Genomic DNA, 23,021 nt, shown 5'->3' on the forward strand with positions numbered 1-23,021 from the left:
TATCCTCAAGGTCTACCCAGGATTTACCTGAGATCCAAAACAAAAGTCTGATTCTACTATCATCAGCAGTATTTGATTCCTATTGGGAATCCTTAGCAGAAAAATGCCTGTCACCAGCAGAAAGGCTTTCCCTGAGCGCATGTCTTCAATGGATGATTGCACTGTTAGAATTTTCCATTACCTCAACATTTCTCCTAGCCCCAGCCCAAACATTCCTTTTTACATGAATAAACTTTATTATAAAGTAAAAACAAAACCCAAACACCCACAAACAAAAAACAGCAATGTCAACATTAACAGAAAGCATAGCCTGTAAATAGACACTTTACCAAGATTTCACCCCTTATGCTCACAGTTCTTTTAACACAGATGCTTGGTAAGCAGAGATAATTTCAGATCACCTACTGTTTCTTGATATAAAAATAAAGAAACACATATTCAAGTCAATTTACATTTTACAAAGCACAACATTATCATATTAGGATCTGGGAATGACTTTAGTGAACATTTTTACCCTTGTGTGACAACTGAGGACATGGAAGTGCAGAGAGGTTTAGTGAATGGCCTAGGGTTACCTTGTTAGTGGACATGCCAGGGCTCTTACTCAGAACTGGGACTGTAACACTAAGTAAAAACAGTTAGCATTGCAATGTTAAATTCATTTTTGTAGCCCTCAGAGACCAGGCAGTACAGAAGAATAGCAAGACCAAAGCTTCGATGTGACTGTTTTGTTCATTTAGAGTTTTCTTATTTTTGTTTTATTTTGGCAAAATTCACTTAACATAAAATTAACTGTTTTAAAGTGAATAATTTAGTGGCATTTAGTATATTGACAGTGTTGTACAATCACCATTTCTATCTAACTGGAAAACAGATCTGGCAGCCCAAAAGGAAAGTGTGTACCTATAAAGTGATTGCTCCCTTTTCCCACTCTAGCCAGCCCCTGGCAACCAATTCAACTTCTGCCTCTATGCATTTACCTCTTCTGAATATCTCACATGAATGAAATCATACACGTGACCTTTTAGGTCTGGCTTCTTTCACTCAGCATAGTGTTTTTGAGATTTATCCATGTTATGGCATGTATCAGAACTTCATTCCTTTTAATGGCCAAATAATATTCCATTGTATGTCTGTACCACTCTTTGTTTACCAGTCATCCCACTAATGGACATTTAGGCTGCTTCCATCTTTTGGCTATTGTGAGTAATACAGCTATGAATATGTGCGTACCTGCATTTTTTTGAATACCTGTTTCCAGCTCTTTGGGGGGCATATATTAGTTTTACAATTTTTATGTCTTTTACTTATATTTTATCTGACTATAAGAGTATAGGATATTTATTAAAGAAAATGTAAAAATCAAAGAAAAAATACAAATAAGAAAACCCACCTATGGGTAATCAAGAATATCCCCTTCCAGAAGGGATATCCTACCAGCAAAAAGCCTTCTAAGCCCGTTCCTTCTTTCCTCCCTATACACACAGATTATTATTTTGGAAATAAATAGTCATTGAGAACATGGACCTGGTAGCCAGGAAAGCCTGGATTTGAATTCTGACTCTGCCATACACTAGCTGCATTCCTTTACCTTGAACTTGTTTTCCTGCCTGTGAAATGGACATAATAGTATCTACCTTGCAGCATTTTTATGGCACATTAAATGGTGCTCAGGAAGTGTCAGGTATAATAGTACTTCCCACACAGGGATTTACTAACTCCACCAGAAAGTGAGGTTCACGAGAGAGAAATTTTGTATTTTCACCTCTGTATCAGCACAGTGCCTGCCACACAGCTGGCACTCAATGAATACCTGTTGAACGAATAAGTGAATGTAACTTTTTTTGTTTGTTTGTTTTTTGAGACGGAGTCTCTCTCTGACACCCAGGCTGGAGTGCAGTGGCGCGGCCTCGGCTCACTGCAAGCTCCACCTCCCGAGTTCATGTCATTCTCCTGCCTCAGCCTCCTGAGTAGCTGGGACTACAGGTGCCTGCCACCTTGCCCAGCTAATTCTTTTGTATTTTTAGTAGAGACGGGGTTTCACCTTGTTAGCCAAGATGGTTTTGATCTCCTGACCTTGTGATCCGACCACCTCAGCCTCCCAAAGTGTTGAGATTACAGGCGTGAGTCACCGTGCCTGGCCGTGAATGTAACTATTGAGGACGTTGGGGTTGAAATTAGAGTCCTAGGAAGGATCTTTGGGAAGAATTCAGGTCTCTGAGTTCAGAAGACAAGTAAAGACCATGCATAGAAAAATCTTGTAGGTCAGTTTTAATTCTATACAACCACAGTCCAATGGCCAGAGTTCATTAGGTCTGACTTTGGGCCCACAGATAATGAAATCATTTGCTGAAAATGGTCAGAAAATAAGTTATTTGCAGCAACTGGGGCAGAGACTAGGAGGTCTCTGAGGTATGTGGGGATTTGAACTTCCTAAGCTGCTAGACCAGCTAAGGCTTGGGGCATTTTTTTTTTTTTTTTTTTTTTTTTTACTTTTCTTAAAGCAAATAAGCATTTGACAGAATAAACCCAGACAAAGAGATACTTAAGCATGAAGCCTTGACACAAACTTCCCTGAAGTAATATAGCTTGGAATCTAAAGAGATGATTAGTGAGCTTCTCATGACCCTACAGGAAATCTTGCTTGGTACAGGAACGCAACATTTTCAAACTTTGTCTAAAAGAAGTTTCCACACACTCCACTGCCTCATAATAATGTTTGAAATGGGTTGCAGAGCTCGCTCTCTGCTGAATTCTTTACTGTCTTTCTTCTTTTGTGGGTCTTTATCCCCAAATAATCTGTTGGGACCAACTTCTGCAAGCTCAGGAGGGCTAAAGTGGAGCTGTAAGCCCTCAAACCCTCAGTAAACAGGCCAGAGGGAATGAAGAGCTGACCTCTACCTCAGCCATTAGCTGGGCCTACCTAGGATGGATCTGATCTTATATTCCAGGATAAGTCTTATTTTTTTTCATTTGTCTCCTTTGCAGCACCCATCACTGCTGGAATTCAATGATTTTCAGTATTTCTGTGTATGTGAAAATACTTGTTTAAAGTTTTTCTCTTCCACTAAATTGTAGAGTATCCAAAGGGAAGAATGTTTCTGCCTTTTTCATTATTGTATCTTCAGCCAGTACAGGCCTTGTCCATGGTAGGCACTGAATAAACATTGGTTGAAACAATGAATCCAAGACATTTTATTACAAAGTTCAATTCAGCTTAGAGGCAATATAATATTGGTGAAGAACATGGGTTTGAATTTTGGGTTCACTGCTTTGTGACTTAGGGCAAGTTGCTTAAATCTCTCTTAGTTTCCTGATGTTACTTTAACAAATTATCACAAATTTAGTGGCTTAAAGCAACAGAAATGTATTCTTTCACATTTCTGGAGGCTAGAAGTACAAAATCCAGCAGAGCCACACTCTTTCTGAGGGCCCTGGAATGGAATTCATTCCTTGTCTCTTAGTTTCTGAGGGCTACCCTGGCATTCTTGAGCTTGTGGCTTCATCACTGTGATCTCTGCTTTCATTTTCACATTGCTTTCTCCTCTGTGGGTCTGTCTAAAATCTCCCTCTGTCTCTGTCTTAAAAGGACACTTGTAGGCATTTAGGTTTCTGGGGATAATGCCGGATGATCTCATCTCAAGATCCTTAATTTAATTACATGTGCGAAACCCCTTTTCCAAATAAAGAAAAATTCACAGGTTCCAGGGTTTAGGGCATGGACACATCTTTGCAGGAAGGAGGTCACTATTCAAAATATGACTTTTCTCTAAGGCTCAGTTGTTCATCTGTAAATCTGTCACAGTATCTCAGAATTATGAGGATTAAATGTGACAATCCATGTAAATCACTTAACATGGTTCTTGGCATATCATAAGCCCTCAGTAGATGGTATCTATTAATAATTGGTATTATTTCATGAGAAAGGGAGGTGTTACTCCCGATGTCCACAAGGAAAAAGTGATGAAGTTATGCCAACACATTCAGATATTTTAAAAATATATCAACGTCACTATCAATCTACCCTTCTCTGTATTTATTTTATGAGTGCTGGGGCTTGTGCTCAGCTGTCTCACATATGTCATTACATTCTGTACTTACAACAACCCTTGAAGGCTGGTATTCTCCCCATTTTACAGATGGGGGAAAAAAATCCAGATCTTAATATTCAAGAATCTGGAGTTAGCCACAGAGCTTAAATATAAACCAAGGACTTCTCACTCCAAGTCCAGGTCTTTTCTACATTACCTCAGAAAATTGAGGACAGAAATTGACAAAGTGCCAGGCACCTATACTTGTATTAATCACTTGTCAGAATATTATGAAGAGTCAAACTACAGGGCAGGTTAGCCTAGAAGAACTGTAAAGCAGTGGTTCTCAAACTTTGTTGCATACTAGAGTCACCTGGAGACCTTTTAAACCTCTCAAATCACAGGCTACACACAAGACCAATAAAATAAGAATGCGGGAAGGAGGAGAACAGACCCTGGCATTAGTAATTTTTAAAATTTCCCAGGTGATACCAATTACAGCTGAGGTTAAGAATTACTGCTCTATCAATGGTCCTCTTTAGTGGTCATCAGAGTCACCTGGAAGATGGCAAAAATGGAGGGGATAGGGTCTAGCCTGATTCAATGAACCTGGGTCTCTCCAAGTGATTCTAACTCCCACCAAAGCTTGAGGACAGCTACTCTAAAGTACCTTTCAGCTCCCATATTCTGATTTTCAACAGTCATTCATTTCTCTCTTTATTCAAACAACTGTACTAGATGCTGGAGAGATAAGGATGCATAAAGAAGACATGACTTCTGACCTCAAGAAGTTCACAGCTTGACACGCTGTTCTTTTCTCTCTCAAAGCCCTCTCCACACTGCTTTTCCTGGTCAACCTCTGTTTGAATTGGAGACACATGAGGGCCTTGCTTGAAATGATGAAGATCTTCAATAATATTTCTTGCATGAAGAAAGAAGAAGAATGGGGAGAAGAAGAGGAAGAACATACTTGCAAATAAGCATCACCTGGCGTGGGGAGGAACAAGGTATGATCACCAGTGGGAGAAGGTGGAGTCAGGAAAGCCTTCTTGGAAGTGGTAAAGTCTGAGCTGGGTCTTTAACAATGACGAAAGGTTGGGGGAGGGTGTTCTCATCAGACCAAATGGTAAGGTTTGTGCAGATGCTTGAAATAGGATAAGGAACAATGAACAGCTTGGTTTTAGAGCACAACAAGCAAAGGTGGAGAAGGAGAAGCAGGAAACTGAGGGAGGAGCCCCATGGTAAAGCACTTTGTATGATCTCCCTTTCCCCTCCCTTGAGTCAAGCAGACACTTAAGTCCAAAAGTCCCAGCAAGTCTTTAGATAAGGTTAACCAAAGCTGTGGGCCCAGGGCTAGAAAAGACTTCCATGATCCCTGTGAGCAGGACACCAGTCCATGGGTTTCTGGAAGTACCTTGAGGCCAAACTCTAAAGCCATTTTTGAAGTGGGTGCAACAGGAGGAGACAGTCTTAAATCCAAACTAAAAGACACACAGGCAAGGAAAAGACAGCCTGGGAAAAAGCCAGACACCCTTTCTTTGTGACTGCCTTATTATTTATGAGTCCAAAAATGTGCCTTGTCTTAGTCAGGAATCACTAAAAATAGTACCAAGGGAGTAAGGAATCTGAGACCCAAGATAGAAGGTAGATAAGCTCTCTCCTCATTCTAAATGGTAAAAACAGGAGCACAAACACTTCCAAGCTTGATCGGTTGCTCACCTGCCGGGGCTGGGGCAGCGGTTGCTGGGAGGATGGAGGTGGGGTTCTGTGCTGCTCACGCAGCCATCTGCGGAGCACCCCCAGGGCCTCGTTCCTCTAGGCTGAATGCCCCACTAACAGCGCAGATGGGGAGATGAGGAATGATGGGAGGGCTTAGGTGCCAAGACCTGGAATAACTGGCTGGAAAGACCCCTGCATGGTGAAGAAGACCCTTCTGCTCCATTGATGACTGGATGACAGAGGAGGCTGATGGCAAATCTCTCCCCTTTGAGCAGGTTTTGAAGAATCAAGATGGACCATCAAGGGTCATTTTCCTTCTATTTCCAGATAGAATTCCATATCCCTCATCTGGCCGGTGCCTTTCCCTAACATGAATAGAATTGTCAAGTAAAGAGGATTAATACCGGTCCGAGAGAGAGAGAGAGCTCCTTGGTTGAAGGGGAACTGATTTCCATGTCGCATACTTCTATGCTGGGTGTAAGCAAAGGGATACAGGAGATATACAGCAGGCAAGAAGCTCCCCACATATATCCAAATCCCTGCTCTCCTATCAGGAAGGTGTTCCTGGCTGAGTGTGGTGGCTCATGCTTATAATCCCAGCACTTTGGGCGGCCAAGGGGGTAGATTGCTCGAGCCTAAAAGTTCGAGACAAGCCTGGGAAACATGGTGAGACCCCGTCTCTAAATACAAAAATTAGCTGGACATGGTGAGGTGCACCTGTGGGCCCAACGACTTGGGAGGCTGAAGTGGGAGGATTGCTTGAGACTGAGAGATGGAGGCTGCAGTGAGCCATCATCACATCACTGGACTCCAGCCTGGGTAACAGAATGATCTTGTCTCAAAAGAAAAAAAAAAATCCCTATGTGTTTTTTGGCTTTTAACCCACAATATTTTTCTCCACAGATGAGAAATGACTCCAGATATTGCTTGTCTCTAATCCCATTAGTGGTCAATTTGTAATCTAGTTATAATAGTGATCAGACTATAATAAGGAATGATAATCCCTCTTACATAAAATCTTTATATATTTTAAGGCATTATATATACACACACAAACAAAATCAGTGTTTAGAAACATTTCTTTTAATAAAAAGCAGTTCCTAGAATTTTAAACCTGGAATGGATATGAGAGCATTTCTTGATGCTGCAAGGAGGAAGCACAGGTTACATTTACCTAAGGTTCCAGCGATTGTTTCCTGAGAGCAGCATTATCTAATAGAAATATATTGTAAACCAAAAATGTGAGATGTGTAATTTTAAACTGTCTAGTAGCCACATTAAAAAGGATCAGGTACTACAAATTAATTTTAATGTATTTTACTGACTCAATATATGAAAATACCATTTCAACATGTAATCAATGTAAAAATTATTAGTAAGATATTTTCTTTTTTATATTAAGGCCTTGAGATCCAGTGTGTTTTACACTGATGCTACCCCTCACTTTGGACTGGCCACATTTCACATTCTCAATAGACACAGGTGGGTAGTGGCTACTATACTGGGTCACGCAGCATTGGAGTCTCATAATGGGTAATGCAGCCAGAACAAGGATTGATGCCTCCCTTTCAACAGGTGAAACCCTCCAGGCCCAGAGCTTAAATAGGTCATTGACCTGGTGATGGAGCTGAGCTGGAAGTAGAACCCAGCTTCCTTGTTAAGTGCTCTTTCCTGAAATCATACTGCCCTCCCCTTGGGAAAGACAAGGGAGTAGGTGGGGAGGGGGCGGTCAAGAGAACTACCAGTAGTGAGCACCTATATATGCCAGAGACTGTGATGGGATTTATACTTTATCTAATTCATATACCAGCTCTTTCAAGTCCATACCAATCATTCCTCTATTTTCCATATGAGGTTAGAGAGGCTCTAAGTGTTTTAGTAGCTGATAATGGCAAGGTGACAACCTTTAAAGAAAATGGTGCTATCAATATTAGAAAGATGTTGCTTACGACCCCAACCAACTACCAGTTTTGAAGATGGAACACAAGGATGGATAAGCGCTCAGACAACCCAGTCCTGGGAAGACTGTTCATCAGCTTGCCACATGTCAAGAGCCAAGGCAAGATCCAGTCTATCCTTACATTACCACCTTCAACCTATAGCTCCAAATATATACAACTAGAAGCACAAGAAAATGACTCAGCCACCCCATTCTGACTAGCTAAGCTTCACGCTCTAAGCTATAGGCCAGTCAATACCATTTAAATAGATCATGTGCCAAGGACAAATCAAGTAATGGAGTGGGGACAAGAGGGAGCAACCACTCCTGAGCTAGAGAACCTGGTCATAGGCCTTGATGGTGAAGCTTTGAAGGAAGAGGCAGGCCAGGGGGCTGAGTCTAGGACGTATCTGTCTGTTGCGACCGAGCAAGCAGCTATCCTATCACAACATGGGCATGAAACCCACAGACATGCTAGTTGGCTAGGAAAACCACCTTAGGTAATTGATATGGTTTGACTGTGTCCCCACCCAAATCTCATCTTGAATTGTATCTCCCACAATTCCTATGTGTCGTGGGAGGAACCTGGTGGGAGGTGATTGAATTATGGGGGCAGGCGTTTCTTGCGTTGTTCTCGTGATAGTGAATGAGTCTCACGAGATCTGATGGTTTTAAAAATGGGAGTTTCTCTGCACAAGCTTTCTCTTTGCCTGCCACCATTCATGTACGACTTGATTTGTTCCTCCTTGCCTTCCGCCATGATTGTGAGGCCTCCTCAGTCATGTGGAAATGTAAGTCCATTAAACTTCTTTTTCTTCCCAGTCTCTGGTACGTCTTTATCTGTAGCATGAAAATGGACTAATACAGTAATAGATACATATACCTCTATCCACAGGTGAGCAAAGGGAAGCTCAGAGTCATAGTAACTTTAGAGCCCATGTTTATAAGCCCCACACTGCACACTTCCCTACTAAAGCTCCAACCTGGTAGAGAAAGCCATTTGAAAAGGCAAACCAGGACAAAATATACATACACACACACACACACACACACACACACACACACACACACACATATACACACACATATATATACATATATATACATATATACACATATATATACACACATATATATACACACACACACATATATATAGTCTGTCAGCACAGAGAACTATTTGCAGCTGGAAACAGGCCTCAGTATTTTTTTTTTTAAATAGTAGGTTCCCTCCCTTTCTGCTGCCTATGGGAGCAATTTCCAGCCCCTTCTCCAAAAGAAACATTTAGCTTTCTATAGAGAACCTCTGAGACCTCTTGTGACTGAGTATGGTAGAAGGGGAAAGAGGCCCTCATCACACCCACCCCAACACTCTTATGGGGAAGCTGAGGTTGAGCCCCTGTAGATCCATTTATTTTAGGCGGTATTTGGTTCTGAAGCAGTTGTTTCAGAAATTAGCCCCATGAGCCATCAATAGTAGCGTTCAGCGGCTCTTCCAGGGTGGCCTTGTCTCTTTTAAATTTCATTTCCTGTTGGAAAGGATAGACAGGTAACTGGTTAATGCCAGTGACTGGACTCATTTAACGGAACACTAGGAACTGAGTGTGGCTGGGGAGCTGCAGTGGAACTGATGGGTGGACCAGAGCAGCTGGGTGAAGAGGAAGGCATTAAAGCCCACCAAGAGATGGATTGTATTTTACTGCTTTTCCACGTGAGGGAACTTGCCCCACAAGAGGAGGGGATATGAATGCACTCAGTTGTCACAATGGACATGGTCCTTGGACCTGGCCCTGAGGTCTTGGTGGGAATCCTGGCACTTCCCCTCCATCAAACCCTTTAGCCCAAATGAGCCTCAATTGCCTATCTGTTCTATTGCAAAGGGTGGTGTGAATTCAAATGATGCGTGCAACCTGCTTAGCAAGTGCCTCACACCTGGTAGGCATTTACGCACCATAACTGGGATTTGAACCCAAATAATTTAATGCCATGTTTCCTACTACATGTTGCCTACTGCATGGTGTTATGCAATAGATAAGGCAAACCTTGACTTTAAAGAGGCAGCATGAAATAGATAATTTCAATACAGCAAGGTAAGGATTCTGATCAAGATAGACATAGGCTAATATGGTACCCCATAATTTGGAGCACTGTTGATGGCATGGTCAAAGGGGTTGATGGAAGGATTTGTTAATCATCTGTCTCTTCCTCCAGGAGGTCCACCAAGGAAGGAATACTGCCTGTGTTATTCAGAAGTATGTCCATTAGGGATACTGTAGAGAAATGGGGAGGGAGGGAATGTTAAAGGTGTGCTTAAGTAAAAGAGGAGTTAGCCAAGTGAAGAACAAACCCAGTCAGAGGAAGCTGCATGAACAAAGGTACAGAGGCTGGAAAGAGAATGGTATGTTTAAGGAATTGGATGCAGGTTATTGAAATAAATTGAATATTGAGTATAGGGACTGGAGGTAAGGTAAGAAGAATCAGTAGGGGTAAGACCATGGAGAATCTTGTGTTGCCAGGCTAAGAAGTATGTCACTTGTATGAATGAACACTCAAGTGTGGAAGGCCAGAATGGGATGATTTATCAGAATCTAAGGTATCTACCCCAACCCTAAAATATGCCTGCCTTACCAGACTGTCGAAGTACCCATGATATTTTAATATCAAGCTCAAAGTAATAACCATATTAACCCAGAACAGCTATCACTTCTTACTCTCCAATGAATTTATCAGATTTGCTGGCCAGGTGAATTTTCACAACAGCTCTATGCAGTAGGTGCTTTTCTTACCTCATCTTACAAATGAGAAGACCAAAGCACAGACAGGTTGAGAGGTTTGCCAAAAGTCACACAGGAAACACACAGTGGAGTCAAGATTCAAACCTAGTCAGTCACCCTGGCTCAAGTCCATTTTCTAAACCACCATATTATCTCAAACCTATCTCCCAGACCACTATTATTCTTGACCTGAGTGTATCACTTTAAGCCCATTTGATAAACTTCTAATTTCCATAGCTCTATTCTTCAATCATATAATTTTAATTTAGTTCTTTTGAAATATGCCTTTTTTGTCATATTATCTTGCACTTGCCCCAGGGTTTCTACTTTTTCACCATGGAACGTTTTAAACATATATACTCTCTCAAATTGGTCCACTGTTTTTAGTTTCTAAGGTATGAACTTTTCCATGTGTTTTGTCTGCTGACCCTTACTAATGGTGGCTTTCTTCCCCTCTCTTATAGGCATTATAATTTTTTAAAGTAAGCTCAACATCAGCGGGAGTTTGCCATTTTTTTTTTGTGGTTTCATTTTTAAAGTTTTGTCTTTGGTGGAAAACCCTCATGCATGAGGATGTTGAGACATTTTTAAGAGCTGGTTTTAGGTTTGCTGCTGTCAGTGTCTCCTAGTATAATCAATTCCAGGCCAAGTTTTTATGTTACCTTCTTGGTTTGTGGCTTGTGCAATACCTGAGTAGAACCCCAACCCCACTCCCACATGTAGTACAGGCTGAGGTTTTGATTTCTCATGGGTGATCCCAATGGCCCAAGGTGCTTGATAGATTTCTGTAATCACATCCTCAGCAGAATTTTCCTTATTTCATACTTAGGCCAGTCATTCTTCATTCATATCCTAATGCAGGAAGTTTATTTCCTGTGGCTCCAATTCTTATCCCCATGGGATACCGAAACTCCAGGCCCCAGGGAATACACATAGTTTCCAAATTATCATGGACTCTTTTGCTTAATTCCTCCTCACAGATCATTGCTCTAATATTGAACTTGTTCTTCATTTCTGGAGCCTAGGGATTTCACCTCTTTGTGCACCAGCCTGGCAATGGATAATTTTCTTCATTGTGTATTTCACTAGTATCTCTGTGATTGGAAGAAGTGTCTCTTGAAAGCTCAATCTATCAAATTGACCAGAAGGCTTTGATTACGCATTTAGCGATCAGTCTTTCCAAATAGTCTCTGAGTTCATGGAGGACAGGGGCCTTTGTCTAGTTTGTCTTTATATCCTAATTTTCATAGAGTTCCTAGACCAGAGCAGAGGAATCAATAAGGTTTTGATTAACAAATGATCTTCCTCTCTCATTCAAAATGGAAATTAAAGAATATACACTAATTACCTTCTAGAGAAAGATGATGCCAAGCATCCTCACACCTCCAGAAAGCCATCCACACTCTCTGAAAGTCTGTGTTGAACAAACAAAGGAGTTTGGGGCCTGCCTTTATCTTTCCCTTCAGTCAGCAGGTTCATACTATTGACACACTTCTTTCTTGATGGGCAACTACTACTAATTACAGTGCTGGTCTGGTAGAAATTCCAAGTCTGGCAGGCTGGGCTCTAGACTGCTGACTCTGCTGCCTTTCTTAGCACACACTGATGCTTTTCTATTGCCATCTGATCACTAACATGCAGTGTGCAATGATATAATTTTTCTGTTGGCACCATAAGGAACTTGCAGAATAAGTTCACATGAAAGCACCCAGCACAGTGCCTGGCACAGAGCAGGTACTAAGTTAATGTTCAGGGTCTTTTATTTCTTCTTTTCCATTAAACATATTCTATAAATATTCGTTGAAAATCTTCTGCTTTCTAGGCATTATGGTTGGTGCTGGAGGTGGAGAGGAATAACATGTAGTGCCTGATTTAATACTTAATAGAAAAATAATGTCAGGTCAAATTTCACAATAGAAAAAAATATTCTAAATGTCCTTTGATTTAAGGTGAAAAGACATCTCACTTCATTCCACCATCCTAAAGTGCCTAGTAAAGTATAACCAGCAAAATAACCTCACCCATTGCTGTTTTATAAAATAAACTTATCTCTTCTCAGAGAGGAAATACAACTTACAGTGAATGTATTAGTGGGTGTATTAGTTTGTTCTCATGCTGCCATAAAGAACTGCCCAAGACTGGGTAATTTATAAAGGAAAGAGGTTTAATTGACTCACAGTTCTGATTGGCTGGGAAGGCCTCAGGAAACTTACAATCACGGCAGAAGGTACCTCTCACAGGGTGGCAGGGGAGAGAATGAGTGCCCAACAAAGGAGGAAGCTCCTTATGAAACCATCAGATCTCATGAGAACTAACTCATTATTATGAGAACAGAATAGGGGAAACCACCCTCATGATTCAATTATCTCCGCCTGATCCCTCTCGCAACACGTGGGGATTATGGGAACTACAATTCAAGATGAGATTTGGGTGGGGACACAACCAAACCATATCAGTAGGCAATAGAGAGCTGATCATAAAAGACCATTTATGACAATGATTTTTGAGCTCCTTTTACTACTGTAATCTCAGAACTTTGAATCATGCCTGAACTAAAGTAGAAACTCAGTAAGTTTGCTGAATGTATGTGCACACATATGTATGGCTATGGCTTCTCACCAGGTAAGATGTGACTCATCATTCCACACATATTTATTGAGAATTTCCTACAAATAAGAGTTTGTACTAGATTTTGTGATGGAGACCAAAAAAAAAAAAAAAAAAACCCCTACCTACAAGGAACTTCTAAGCTTAAGGGTGAGAGAGGTGAGGTGGCTGGGCACGGTGGCTCACGCCTGAAATTCCAGCACTTTGGGAGGCCAAGGCGGGCGGATCATGAGGTTAGGAGATCGAGACCATCCTGGCTAAGATGGTGAAACCCCATCTCTACTAAAAATATAAAAAATTAGCCAGGTGCGGTGGCAGGCACCTGTAGTCCCAGCTACTCGGGAGGCTGAGGCAGGAGAATGGCGTAAACCTGGGAGGCGGAGCTTGCAGTGAGCAGAGATAGCGCCACTGCGGTACGGCCTGGGCGAAAGAGCCATACTCCGTCTCAAAAATAAAAAAGTGGTGGGGGGAGGTGAGATAGGTATAGAAATCATCATAATATCATGTAGAAAATGTGAAAAGAAGAACAGAGAAGGGAGTTACGGAAGTTTCAAAGAGGGAAAGGCCACTTTCAGCTGGAGGGGATTAGACAAGACCGGATAATGTAAATTTTATGCTTGGTCTTGAAGGAGAAGTAATTTGTTGCGTTGCAAAAGCGGGAGAATGGGTATTGGCAAAGAAGGAAAGGCAATCCAGGTGAAAAGATGAAAGCAGAGAGGCAGAAAAGCACAGGACATATAAGAAATCGAAACTTGGCTGGAAATGCATAAAGGGGAATAAAGATAACTAAGGCTAGAAAGGCAGATTGAGCCAGACTGCAGGGGTTTTGAATGTGTCCTGGTATACCACTCCAGGATATAGGGTCTTCATAAAATACCCAGTGCTTAACATATGGTGGGGCTTAATTAATGCTAAACAACAATCTCCTAGCAGAAACCTGTTCCCCACGTGCACAAAGGAAGCTGCCGTCCTTATGCACAGGCAATTACAAACATTCCAGATACTCGGTCCTGAACCCTGCAAGCACATCAAATGCTCATCATGAAAGGTCACCGAGCAAACAGCTCTGATCAATCCTGGCTTGGGCTGAATCAAATCGTCTAAATAAGATCCACTAGAGGTAGTGTCAGAAAGGTCAGAAACGACCCTATTTCACATCTTGAAGCATTTTTGCCATGTGGAACACTTTAGAGGAAGAAGAGAAAGGAACGAGGGGGGAAAGAAACTCTCCAGAAATAATAGAATCCCAAGTAATTCAATGTTAAGTGATCACAAAGTAAGCTGGGGATTTATTTTGGCCCCCACCTCCTTGCAGTGATCTGAAAAACAGTTGATTTCAAAGAAGGTCATGCCACAATTAAAAACAGAGTTTCCCACCTCTTTCCTCACCTCCCCTGTGTGCCCCCACCGTGTACCTTTGTTGAGTTCACTTGAAATGTTCCATGATGAGGTAGGCACTAATTCAGCACTGACTGACAGCTCTGTTTCTGAAAAGAAAAAGAAGGGAAGGGAGAAAGACAAGGGCAATATTAAATATAGTAACTTATGGGCTGTTCGAAGCATTACAGGAGATTTCCAAAGGACCTGCCTTTGGAGAGAGACCACGGCAATCCCATAGCTTATTAGACTGGAATGGAGGTTCTAGCTGCCAGTAGAGGTGCCTGCATTTTAGATGCCATCCAAATGAACAATCTATGGACCAGATTTGAAGATTTTTACTTCAAAACACTGGCTTGAAAATTAAAATGTAAAATATTACATTAACCCTCTCAACATCACTTACCATCAGAGAAATGCAAATCAAAACCACAATGAGATGCCATCTCATACCAGTCAGAATGGCTATTTTTAAAAAGTCAGGCCGGGCGCAGTGGTTCATGCCTGTAAACCCAGCACTTTGAGAGGCTGAGGCAGGTGGATCACAAGGTCAGGAGTTCGAGACCAGCCTGACCAATATGGCGAAACCCCGTCTCTACTAAAAGTACAAAAATTAGCCCTGTATGGTGGCATTTGCCTGTCATCCCAGCTACTCAGGAGGCTGAGGCAGAAGAATTGCTGGAACCCGGGAGGTGGAGGTTGCAGTGAGCTGAGAAGGTGCTACTGCAATCCAGCCTGGCTGACAGAGCAAGACTCCATCTCAAAAAACAAAAAACAAAACAAAACAGAAGTCCAAAAATAACAGATGCTGGCAAGGATGCAGAGAAAACGGAATGCTAATACACTGTTGGGGGAATGTAAATTAGTTCCGCCACTGTGGAAAGCAGTTTGGAGATTTCTCAATGAGCTAAAAATAGAACTAACATTCAACCCAGCAATCACATTACAAGGTATATACCCAAAGGAAAATAAATTATTCTACCAAAAAGATACCTGCACTCATCTGTTCATCACAGCACTATTCATAATACCAAAGACATGGAATCAACCTAGGTGCCCATCAACAGGGGACTGGATAAAGAGAATGTGGTACATATATACCATGGAATACTATGTAGCCATAAAAATAATGAAATCATGTCCTTTGTAGCAGCATGGATGCAGATGGAGGCCATTAGCCTAAGCTAATTAACACAGAAGCATAAAACCAAATATCATGTGTTCTCACTTATAAGTGGGAGCAAAATCTTGGGTACCATGGATATAAAGATAGGAACAATAGGCACTGGAATTACAAAAGGATAGAGGGAGTGGGGCAAGGGTTGGAAAACTACCTATTGGGTAGTATGTTCACTATCTGGGTGACGGGATCAGTGGAAGCCCAAACCTCAAGATCATGCAATATAATCTTGTAACAAGCCTGCACATGTACCCTCTGAATCTAAAATAGAAATGAAACTTGCAAAAAAAAAAAAAAAAAAGAACAAGGGCAAAATACACCTTGCCCCTAAAATACTGCATTAACAAGAAAACAAATCTGCAGAAATGACCACACATAATCAAACATAAACTCCTTTTCTTGTTGAAAGACCAGTCTTAGACTAATAAATTTAATAGCCTTCTTATGGAAGAACAACATTGCTCCTGTAACTAACTTCACGGGTCGTGTTTGGAATTGGTAGCATTTCTGTGAACAGAGAAATTCATTTCTCTACATTGGAACTTTAGGTCAAGACAAATGATAGCTAAGTATTTGAATATAGAGAATCATTTGCGGTAAATAACTTAAAAGATAATTTTCAAAGCCATCATGAATTAAAGCAAACACACAAATCAATAATCTAAAGGACATAATACATTATGAAGTACTTACGGACTGTTAGAAGTACTTACCGGCTGTTAAAACTCTTAAATAATAGACTGTAATATACAAATAATGTTTGTTGTTCTTTTTTTTTTTTTTTGAAAATTTAAGCTATGCTATTAATATATTGTAATGGGGTTATACTAACTTTCCCTTAGGCTATGTCTACACACACACACACGCCCACACACACACACACACTCAGAAGAGAATATTAGGACTGGACAGGACCTTGGAGGACCCAGGGTCATTAGATATAAGGCATACAAGTTGTCAATCCCTCCCGCTTCAATCCAGTGTAGGCATCTTTAATCAATCATGGCTCTGTTCGCCTGTTAAGCCTGGGATCTGTCATACAGTGCTTTAAGCACAGTGCTCTAGGTAGCCACTAAAAATGGATCTGAGACAGAATGCAGGATGAACTTTATTAAGTGGAAGAATTGCAATTCAAACCCAGGTCTCTTTGACTCTAGCACTCCACACCTTCTGGCAGCCCATGCTGACAAGTAGTCAAGCCTGTGAAACCTGGCTTTTTTTTTTTCACCTTACCTCTGGCCTCACCTTTTCACAGAGATAAGCACATTTTTTGTATTTCCATATTTACTGATGGTGACTGTCTGCCAAATGGCCACATGTCATCGTCCTTGACTAAGCTTGAACAAGAACAGGATGTTGACCCACTGAGACCTTGCAAAGGTGTACTTCTAGTTTATCTCCCTGCCACAGCAGAGACAAAAGGATTGTTTGGTTTGTGCAGACCTCCTTGGCTTACCTCTTTCCCAGTCCTAGAAGCAGGTGGGAAAGAAGTAGACGAACCACACATACCCTCCCCACCTACAATGGCCCTGGTTTCCTCCAACGTCCTGAGCCAAAAATAGCATAGACTCTTTTAAGGAGACCAGAAGTCAGATAGGCAGTATGGCAGGGATCTTAATTCCAAAATATGAAAACAAAAAGAAATTTTTACCCAAGTAGGAGAAATGCTTAATACAAAGCCACAGTGGAAAGCAGTGCTTCTGTTATCAACCCCTTGTTTGGGGAATGGGTATTTCGTGCAGGTGATTTCCCCAGGAAGAGCTAATTGTCTACATTTCAGGGCCTTCCACATATGACTCCAACCCCAGCTCCACTCTGAGCCCCATGCTGCTGCCACCCACTTTGGCTCTTTCAATAATGACAGCCCTTGTTTGTAGTATTATGGACTGCTGTGGTTCACCTATGAAAAGGCTCATCAAACACTCCAACACCCAGACTTCGGGGAGCTTGGGAATAGAAGGTTGGCAGTCAAGGCGGCATTTCAGGGAAGGAAGCATAGGTTGGAAAGTGGTGGGATTAAGAGGAACCTTGACAGCATTTACATGCAATATTTTCATAGCTTCATCTTACTGCTGCTCACAGTGAAACTGCCAGAAATCTAGGTTTCATTTTACAGTGTTAATTTTATAGACAGTTAGCTATATGTCACTTGGTTTTTCCAAGCTGAGTTGAATTGCTGATTGAATATAATTTGGGACCGATGACAAATGAATAGATTCTTGGCACCGCTAACAGTGAAATTGTTCCCCACGTGTCCCTGGACACTAATTACCACTCAGTTCTTGGGCTGTAGCAAAGATAATTTCAGTTCACAAGATCATTAAGTGATTGTGCTGATTCTGGGGAATTTTGTTTGCTGCCTCAAGATCCATTCCTTTAGATAACCACGTGTTCAGCTTCTCAGATAAAATGATAATAAAAACAGATAAAATAGTTTAAAATATGAATAACTTCCCTGAAAAATATTATCTTCCAAGGCCATATTTTTAAAAAATAAAGGCTGATTATTTTATATAGAAAGTTGAATATTAACAATCTCCCCTCACAAAGTGATGTTTAATAAGCTTTTTTTCTTCACTGAAAGGAAAACTGAAGTTTGAGAAAAATCAAGCACATGTCAGCTTGAACTCCATCAATTCCATGGCCACCAGTGGCTTCAGAGAGACATGGCTGCAAGTTTTGGCCCTGTAGGAACCTCACTGATGGATTCCTATTCGCCTCACCATTGGCAAAAGCATGAGACGTTTCCAAGTATATTTACCACCAACCTGGCAGCCTCTCTTCACCAAAAGCATCATGGTAATAGCAAATGTGTATGTGCCATTTAGAAGACAGTAGAATATTTAATGGAAGTATACACCTAGATCTTAATACTACTGTCTGACACTTATTAATTTTGTGATCATGAGAAAGTTACTGAACATCATTTAACTTCTATTTTCTCATCCATAAAATGGGAGCAATAAAAGCCATCTCAAAGGACTGAGGTAATGATTAAATAAAGGACCAAAAGGCTCCAGTACAGTGTCCAGCATAGAGACTCCAGGGCTTTCATACCTCTCCTTTGTCTAGTAAGGCAGATAGTGGCCATCCTCTGCATGGATGTACTTGGTTAACTAATAAGTCACTGTCTGTATTTGAAACAACACATTTACCATGCTCTTAGAAAGACACTGCATTTCACATGCCTCACTAATCCAAGCCAATCTTTTCATTTCATGAGGTTTTCCTGAATTGGTCACCAGTTCTCTAAGAACATAAGTGTTTTTATATGGTTTTATCCAATTTGAGCAAACCAAGCATGTTTAAGAAAACTCCAGCCCTTATCTTTCTCGACCTCTTTTAGGAGGGCAAACCTCAAAAGCTATTCTCCTCCCGATTTGATCAATAGGAGCTATTATCTTTGCAGTTTCTCGGAGGATTGACTTTTTGGCACTGATTCTGCAAACCATAAGGTTTTGGTATTTAAGCCTCAACAGTGGGAGTGTTATTTGGAAGGAAGGAAAAAATAAGCCTTGAATCCTCCTCATTGATAAAAGCCTGTGCTCTCTGAAAGGATTACTGGTTCATCTCAGCAGTTGGCAGGTAGAGACCCAACGTTCACAGGATGTGGAAGCCCTTCCAAGAAGCTCCCAGCCATGCCACATCCTGTATCCCCGATTCAGTGATGCGTGAGGTTACACAGGCATGCACAAACTCACAAAACCAGCGGCCAGTCCAGTAGCTGCAAAGGCTGAATGCAAGAGAAGCAAGTGGCTACCCCAGTGCCTTTCTTGACCACTCACTGAGTCTTAGAATGTTATAACTGGGTGGGCCCTCAAGGCCCAGGACATATTTATCAAATTATATTCTTTGGAGCCACAGGATTTTTTGGAGCTATTTATAGAGGAACATAAGAGGATCTGGGGTTCCAGAGGACAAGAATACAGGCTCTAGATCCTCCTTCAAAAGGAACAACTCTACTTTTATCTATTTTATATATTGTTGTGTTCACAGGTACTGTGGAAAATGCTCCAATGTTTTAAATTTTTAAAAAACATTATGTCATACAATCTCCTCATTTTTCAGATGAAGCAAGTGAGGCCCCTGGTAGGGAAGTGGCTTTGCCAAAATCACAGAAGTTCTAAGATAGAGCCAGACTTTAGAGGCTCAAAAGGAAATACGTGCTGACTTCTCACTGAGCTGCATGTTCTGCTGTGTATAGCCATAAGATGTGGTATGTATCCTCAGAGGCCAACTTTTGAGAGACACTCAAGGAATTTCCAAGCAGCCAGGGTCAGTCACATAGAAGGGGCACACTTTCTTCCTATGCAAAAGAAGGCCTCCACGTGTGATCATTTGGAGGGTGGTGGGAAAAGAATCAAAGATGCTGATGGCTTTGAGACTGTTGGTTCTCAGTGTTACTTTAGACGTTGTTTGGTGAAGGCTGTTAGCCCTGTTTCTTTCCTCTCCATAGTGCCTCAGTGGAGAAGCCCATAGCCAGTTAAATTGCCTTAACCAAAGGCGCCTATTGGAAAAGTAAGAGTCTGCTGTAACTTAAAAGGACAGGCAGGCTACATTCCCCAGTAGTGCAAGGAGGTCAGTCAGCCTGAGCCATGCTCTAGCCCTACGCTCACAATTGCCCCACATCTGGGGTCCTGAAGGAGGGGGCCTCTCCACGCTAGGGATTCAGCTGACTTACTGAGGAGAGAGAAAATTTGGAGTTTTCTTCATTCTTTACGGGATAGTCAGGACTGGAAGGTACTATGCTCAATGTCTACAAGGATCTTCTAGTCCTCAGTGACCTCAAATTTGGATTTCTGATGTAATCTCTAAATAAAATTATCAATATAATCACAAAGAAAGAAGATGGCACCATCCTGCAACCTTAAACCCCTGCTCAATTACAGTCACATTACCTATATTGCAGTATGAAATCATTTTTTAACCATGTAATTACTTTGTAATCAGCATAATTATTATATATGTGATGAATCCAGTACTTTGTTGAAGAAAAATTCATAATATAGCAACATTTGTGCTATTATTTGTGTTTTTATATGGTGAGATCTGCAGGGGGAAAAAAGAAAAAAAAAGGAAGGAAAAGGTGCCTAGGTTTTGTCAAAGTCCAAAAGACTCTGCTTGTGCTCAGAGATCTTCTCAACCTTCAACAGTCTAAAAGGTAGGTACCTTTATTACCTTCATTTCATGATTGATGAACCTGAGGCAGAGATATGAAGGCAGCTGCCCTATCAGCTTGTCGGGGTAGGGAGGGGGATCGTCATCAAATCCAGGAAGACTGAGAGCAGAGTCAGAGTATCTTCAACTGTGCCATATGGGGGATGGGGGAAGGAGCTGAAAGACATAACCACTTGCTCCCTGGCTTAAACCCCCTTCAGCCCCAGAGGTCCCCTGTGGAACTCTAAGCTCTGCAGTACGTAGCTGGAAAACCAATACCAGAGGGCAAGCTCCTCAACAATCAATGCTTGTTTCACCAATTCTAAAACCCCCAAAGGATGGCAGAGCACATAAAGGGAGGAGATGAAATATTTCTTGAATTACAATTAAATGCCTTTTTAATTTTCTCTTTGGAGATACTGTTCTCCTTTCTAAATCTGTTAAATTCATCTTATAGATCACATGCAGTTCTTGTATGTAAAGAAACTATGCTACAAAAAGCACCACAATGACACACATCTTGAAAGTGAATAAAAATAGTCTGTATTCTTGAAAACTATCTCACTTTAAAACTATCATACTTGGGCTCTCTTCCACAGAACTATAGAGATTCACTCGTTCATTCATTATATATGCATATGTATTGGCACTTTCTATGTGTAAGAACTCGGATGAAAAAGCTCGAACCAAGCCAGGCGCGATGGCTCACGCCTGTAATCCCAGCACCTTAGGAGGCTAGGATCACGAGGTCAAGAGATCAAAATCATCCTGGCCAACATGGTGAAACCCCGTCTCTACTAAAAATACAAAAATGAGCTGGGTGTGGTGGCACATGCCTGTAATCCCAGCTACTCCAGAGGCTGAAGCAGAAGAATTGCTTGAACCAGGGAGTCAGAGGTTGCAGTGAGCCAAGATCGTGCCACTGCACTCCAGCCTGGTGACAGAGCAGGACTCCGTCTCAAAAAAAAAAAAAAAAAAAAAAAGGTTGAACTGGTCCCTTCTAAAACCTTACAGTCTGGTGGGAGATGAGTACATGACCACAAACAGGCAATTATAAACAGTGTGATGGGGTTACCAATAAGACCTGACAGAAACAGCCTCCCCATCCCCTAGCCACCCCCCTACCACAACGAGGCTAAAAACATGAAGAGTACTGAATAAAATGTCACAAGGAAATATATGATGCATAGCTGAGATGGAAAGAAAAGGAAATTCTTGGTGCCAAAAAGGGTAATAGGAAGTGGAAGCCGATGCTGAAGGTGCCTATGAATATGGGCCCTCCGGTCTAGGGGCTGCAGTTTTAATGTTCATTTAATAATCCAAGATGTAGCCCTAGGCCAGAGCGAAATCTGAGCTTCCTGCCTAAAGCCTTTACTAGAGCCTGGGAGATCGGCCTTACCTGTGGGAAGGGCCTAGAAATACTTCTCCTAACAGTCCAGAGAAGCTGCTAGGACTCTTGAAAGTCCACTCAGGACTTGGGTGGGGTTGGGGGAAACGTCTCCATAAGACGTCAAAAGGCTGTGTAAAGACCACAGAGATTCTGCATACCCTTCACCCAATTTCTCCCAATAGTTAACAGCTCACAGAATTATGGTATAATGTCAAAGCCAGGAATTTGACATTGTTAAAATATGTGTATATAGTTCTGCCATTTCATTGCAAGTGTAGATTCGAGTAACCACTACCACAGTCAAGATAAAACAACTTTGTCACCACAAAGATTTCCCTCATGCAACCCCTTTGCAGTCCTACCCATCCCCCTCCTCCCAACCATTCCTGACACTGGCAACCACTAATCTGTTCTCCATTGCTGTAATTCTGTTGTTTCAGGAATGTTGTATAAACAGACTCATTTAGTATGTGACCTTTTAAAAACTGGCTTCTTTCACTCAGCATAATGCCCTTAAGATTCATCTACTTTGTTGCATGTATCAATCATTTGTTTGTTCTTATTGCTGTGTGGTATGGACATGCCACACTTTGTTTAACCATTCGCTGCAAACATTTGGTGGTTTCCATTTTCTGGCTGTTACAAATAAAGCTGTCATGAACCCATGCATAGACTTCCATGCTACATTATTTATTCCTGTAAAAAGGAAACTGCATTTAGAAGGAAGGAGTTGTATGTAAGAAGCAATAATAAGCAAATACACTGGGAAATGTGTTTAATTTTTAAAATAAGGCTTGGCTCTAAAAGTAAATATGTGATAAGAGCTACAACAGAGGTAGGCACAGGG

The 23,021-nt window shown here is 41.4% G+C and overlaps 1 protein-coding gene across 9 annotated transcripts in view; it reads right to left on the reverse strand.

Annotated features, from left to right (window-relative positions):
• LOC105495194 (receptor tyrosine kinase like orphan receptor 1) overlaps positions 1-23,021 on the reverse strand; it is a 410,216-nt gene that overhangs the window by 157,579 nt on the left and 229,616 nt on the right. For all 9 annotated transcript variants that reach the window (XM_011764482.3, XM_011764483.3, XM_011764488.3 and 6 more), the window contains one exon: positions 14,486-14,557. In XM_011764482.3, the coding sequence (XP_011762784.1) occupies positions 14,486-14,557 (72 nt within the window). The remainder of the gene's footprint in view (positions 1-14,485; positions 14,558-23,021) is intronic.

The sequence above is a fragment of the Macaca nemestrina genome, chromosome 1, assembly GCF_043159975.1.
Source record: "Macaca nemestrina isolate mMacNem1 chromosome 1, mMacNem.hap1, whole genome shotgun sequence".
In the NCBI taxonomy this organism is placed as follows: domain Eukaryota; kingdom Metazoa; phylum Chordata; class Mammalia; order Primates; family Cercopithecidae; genus Macaca; species Macaca nemestrina.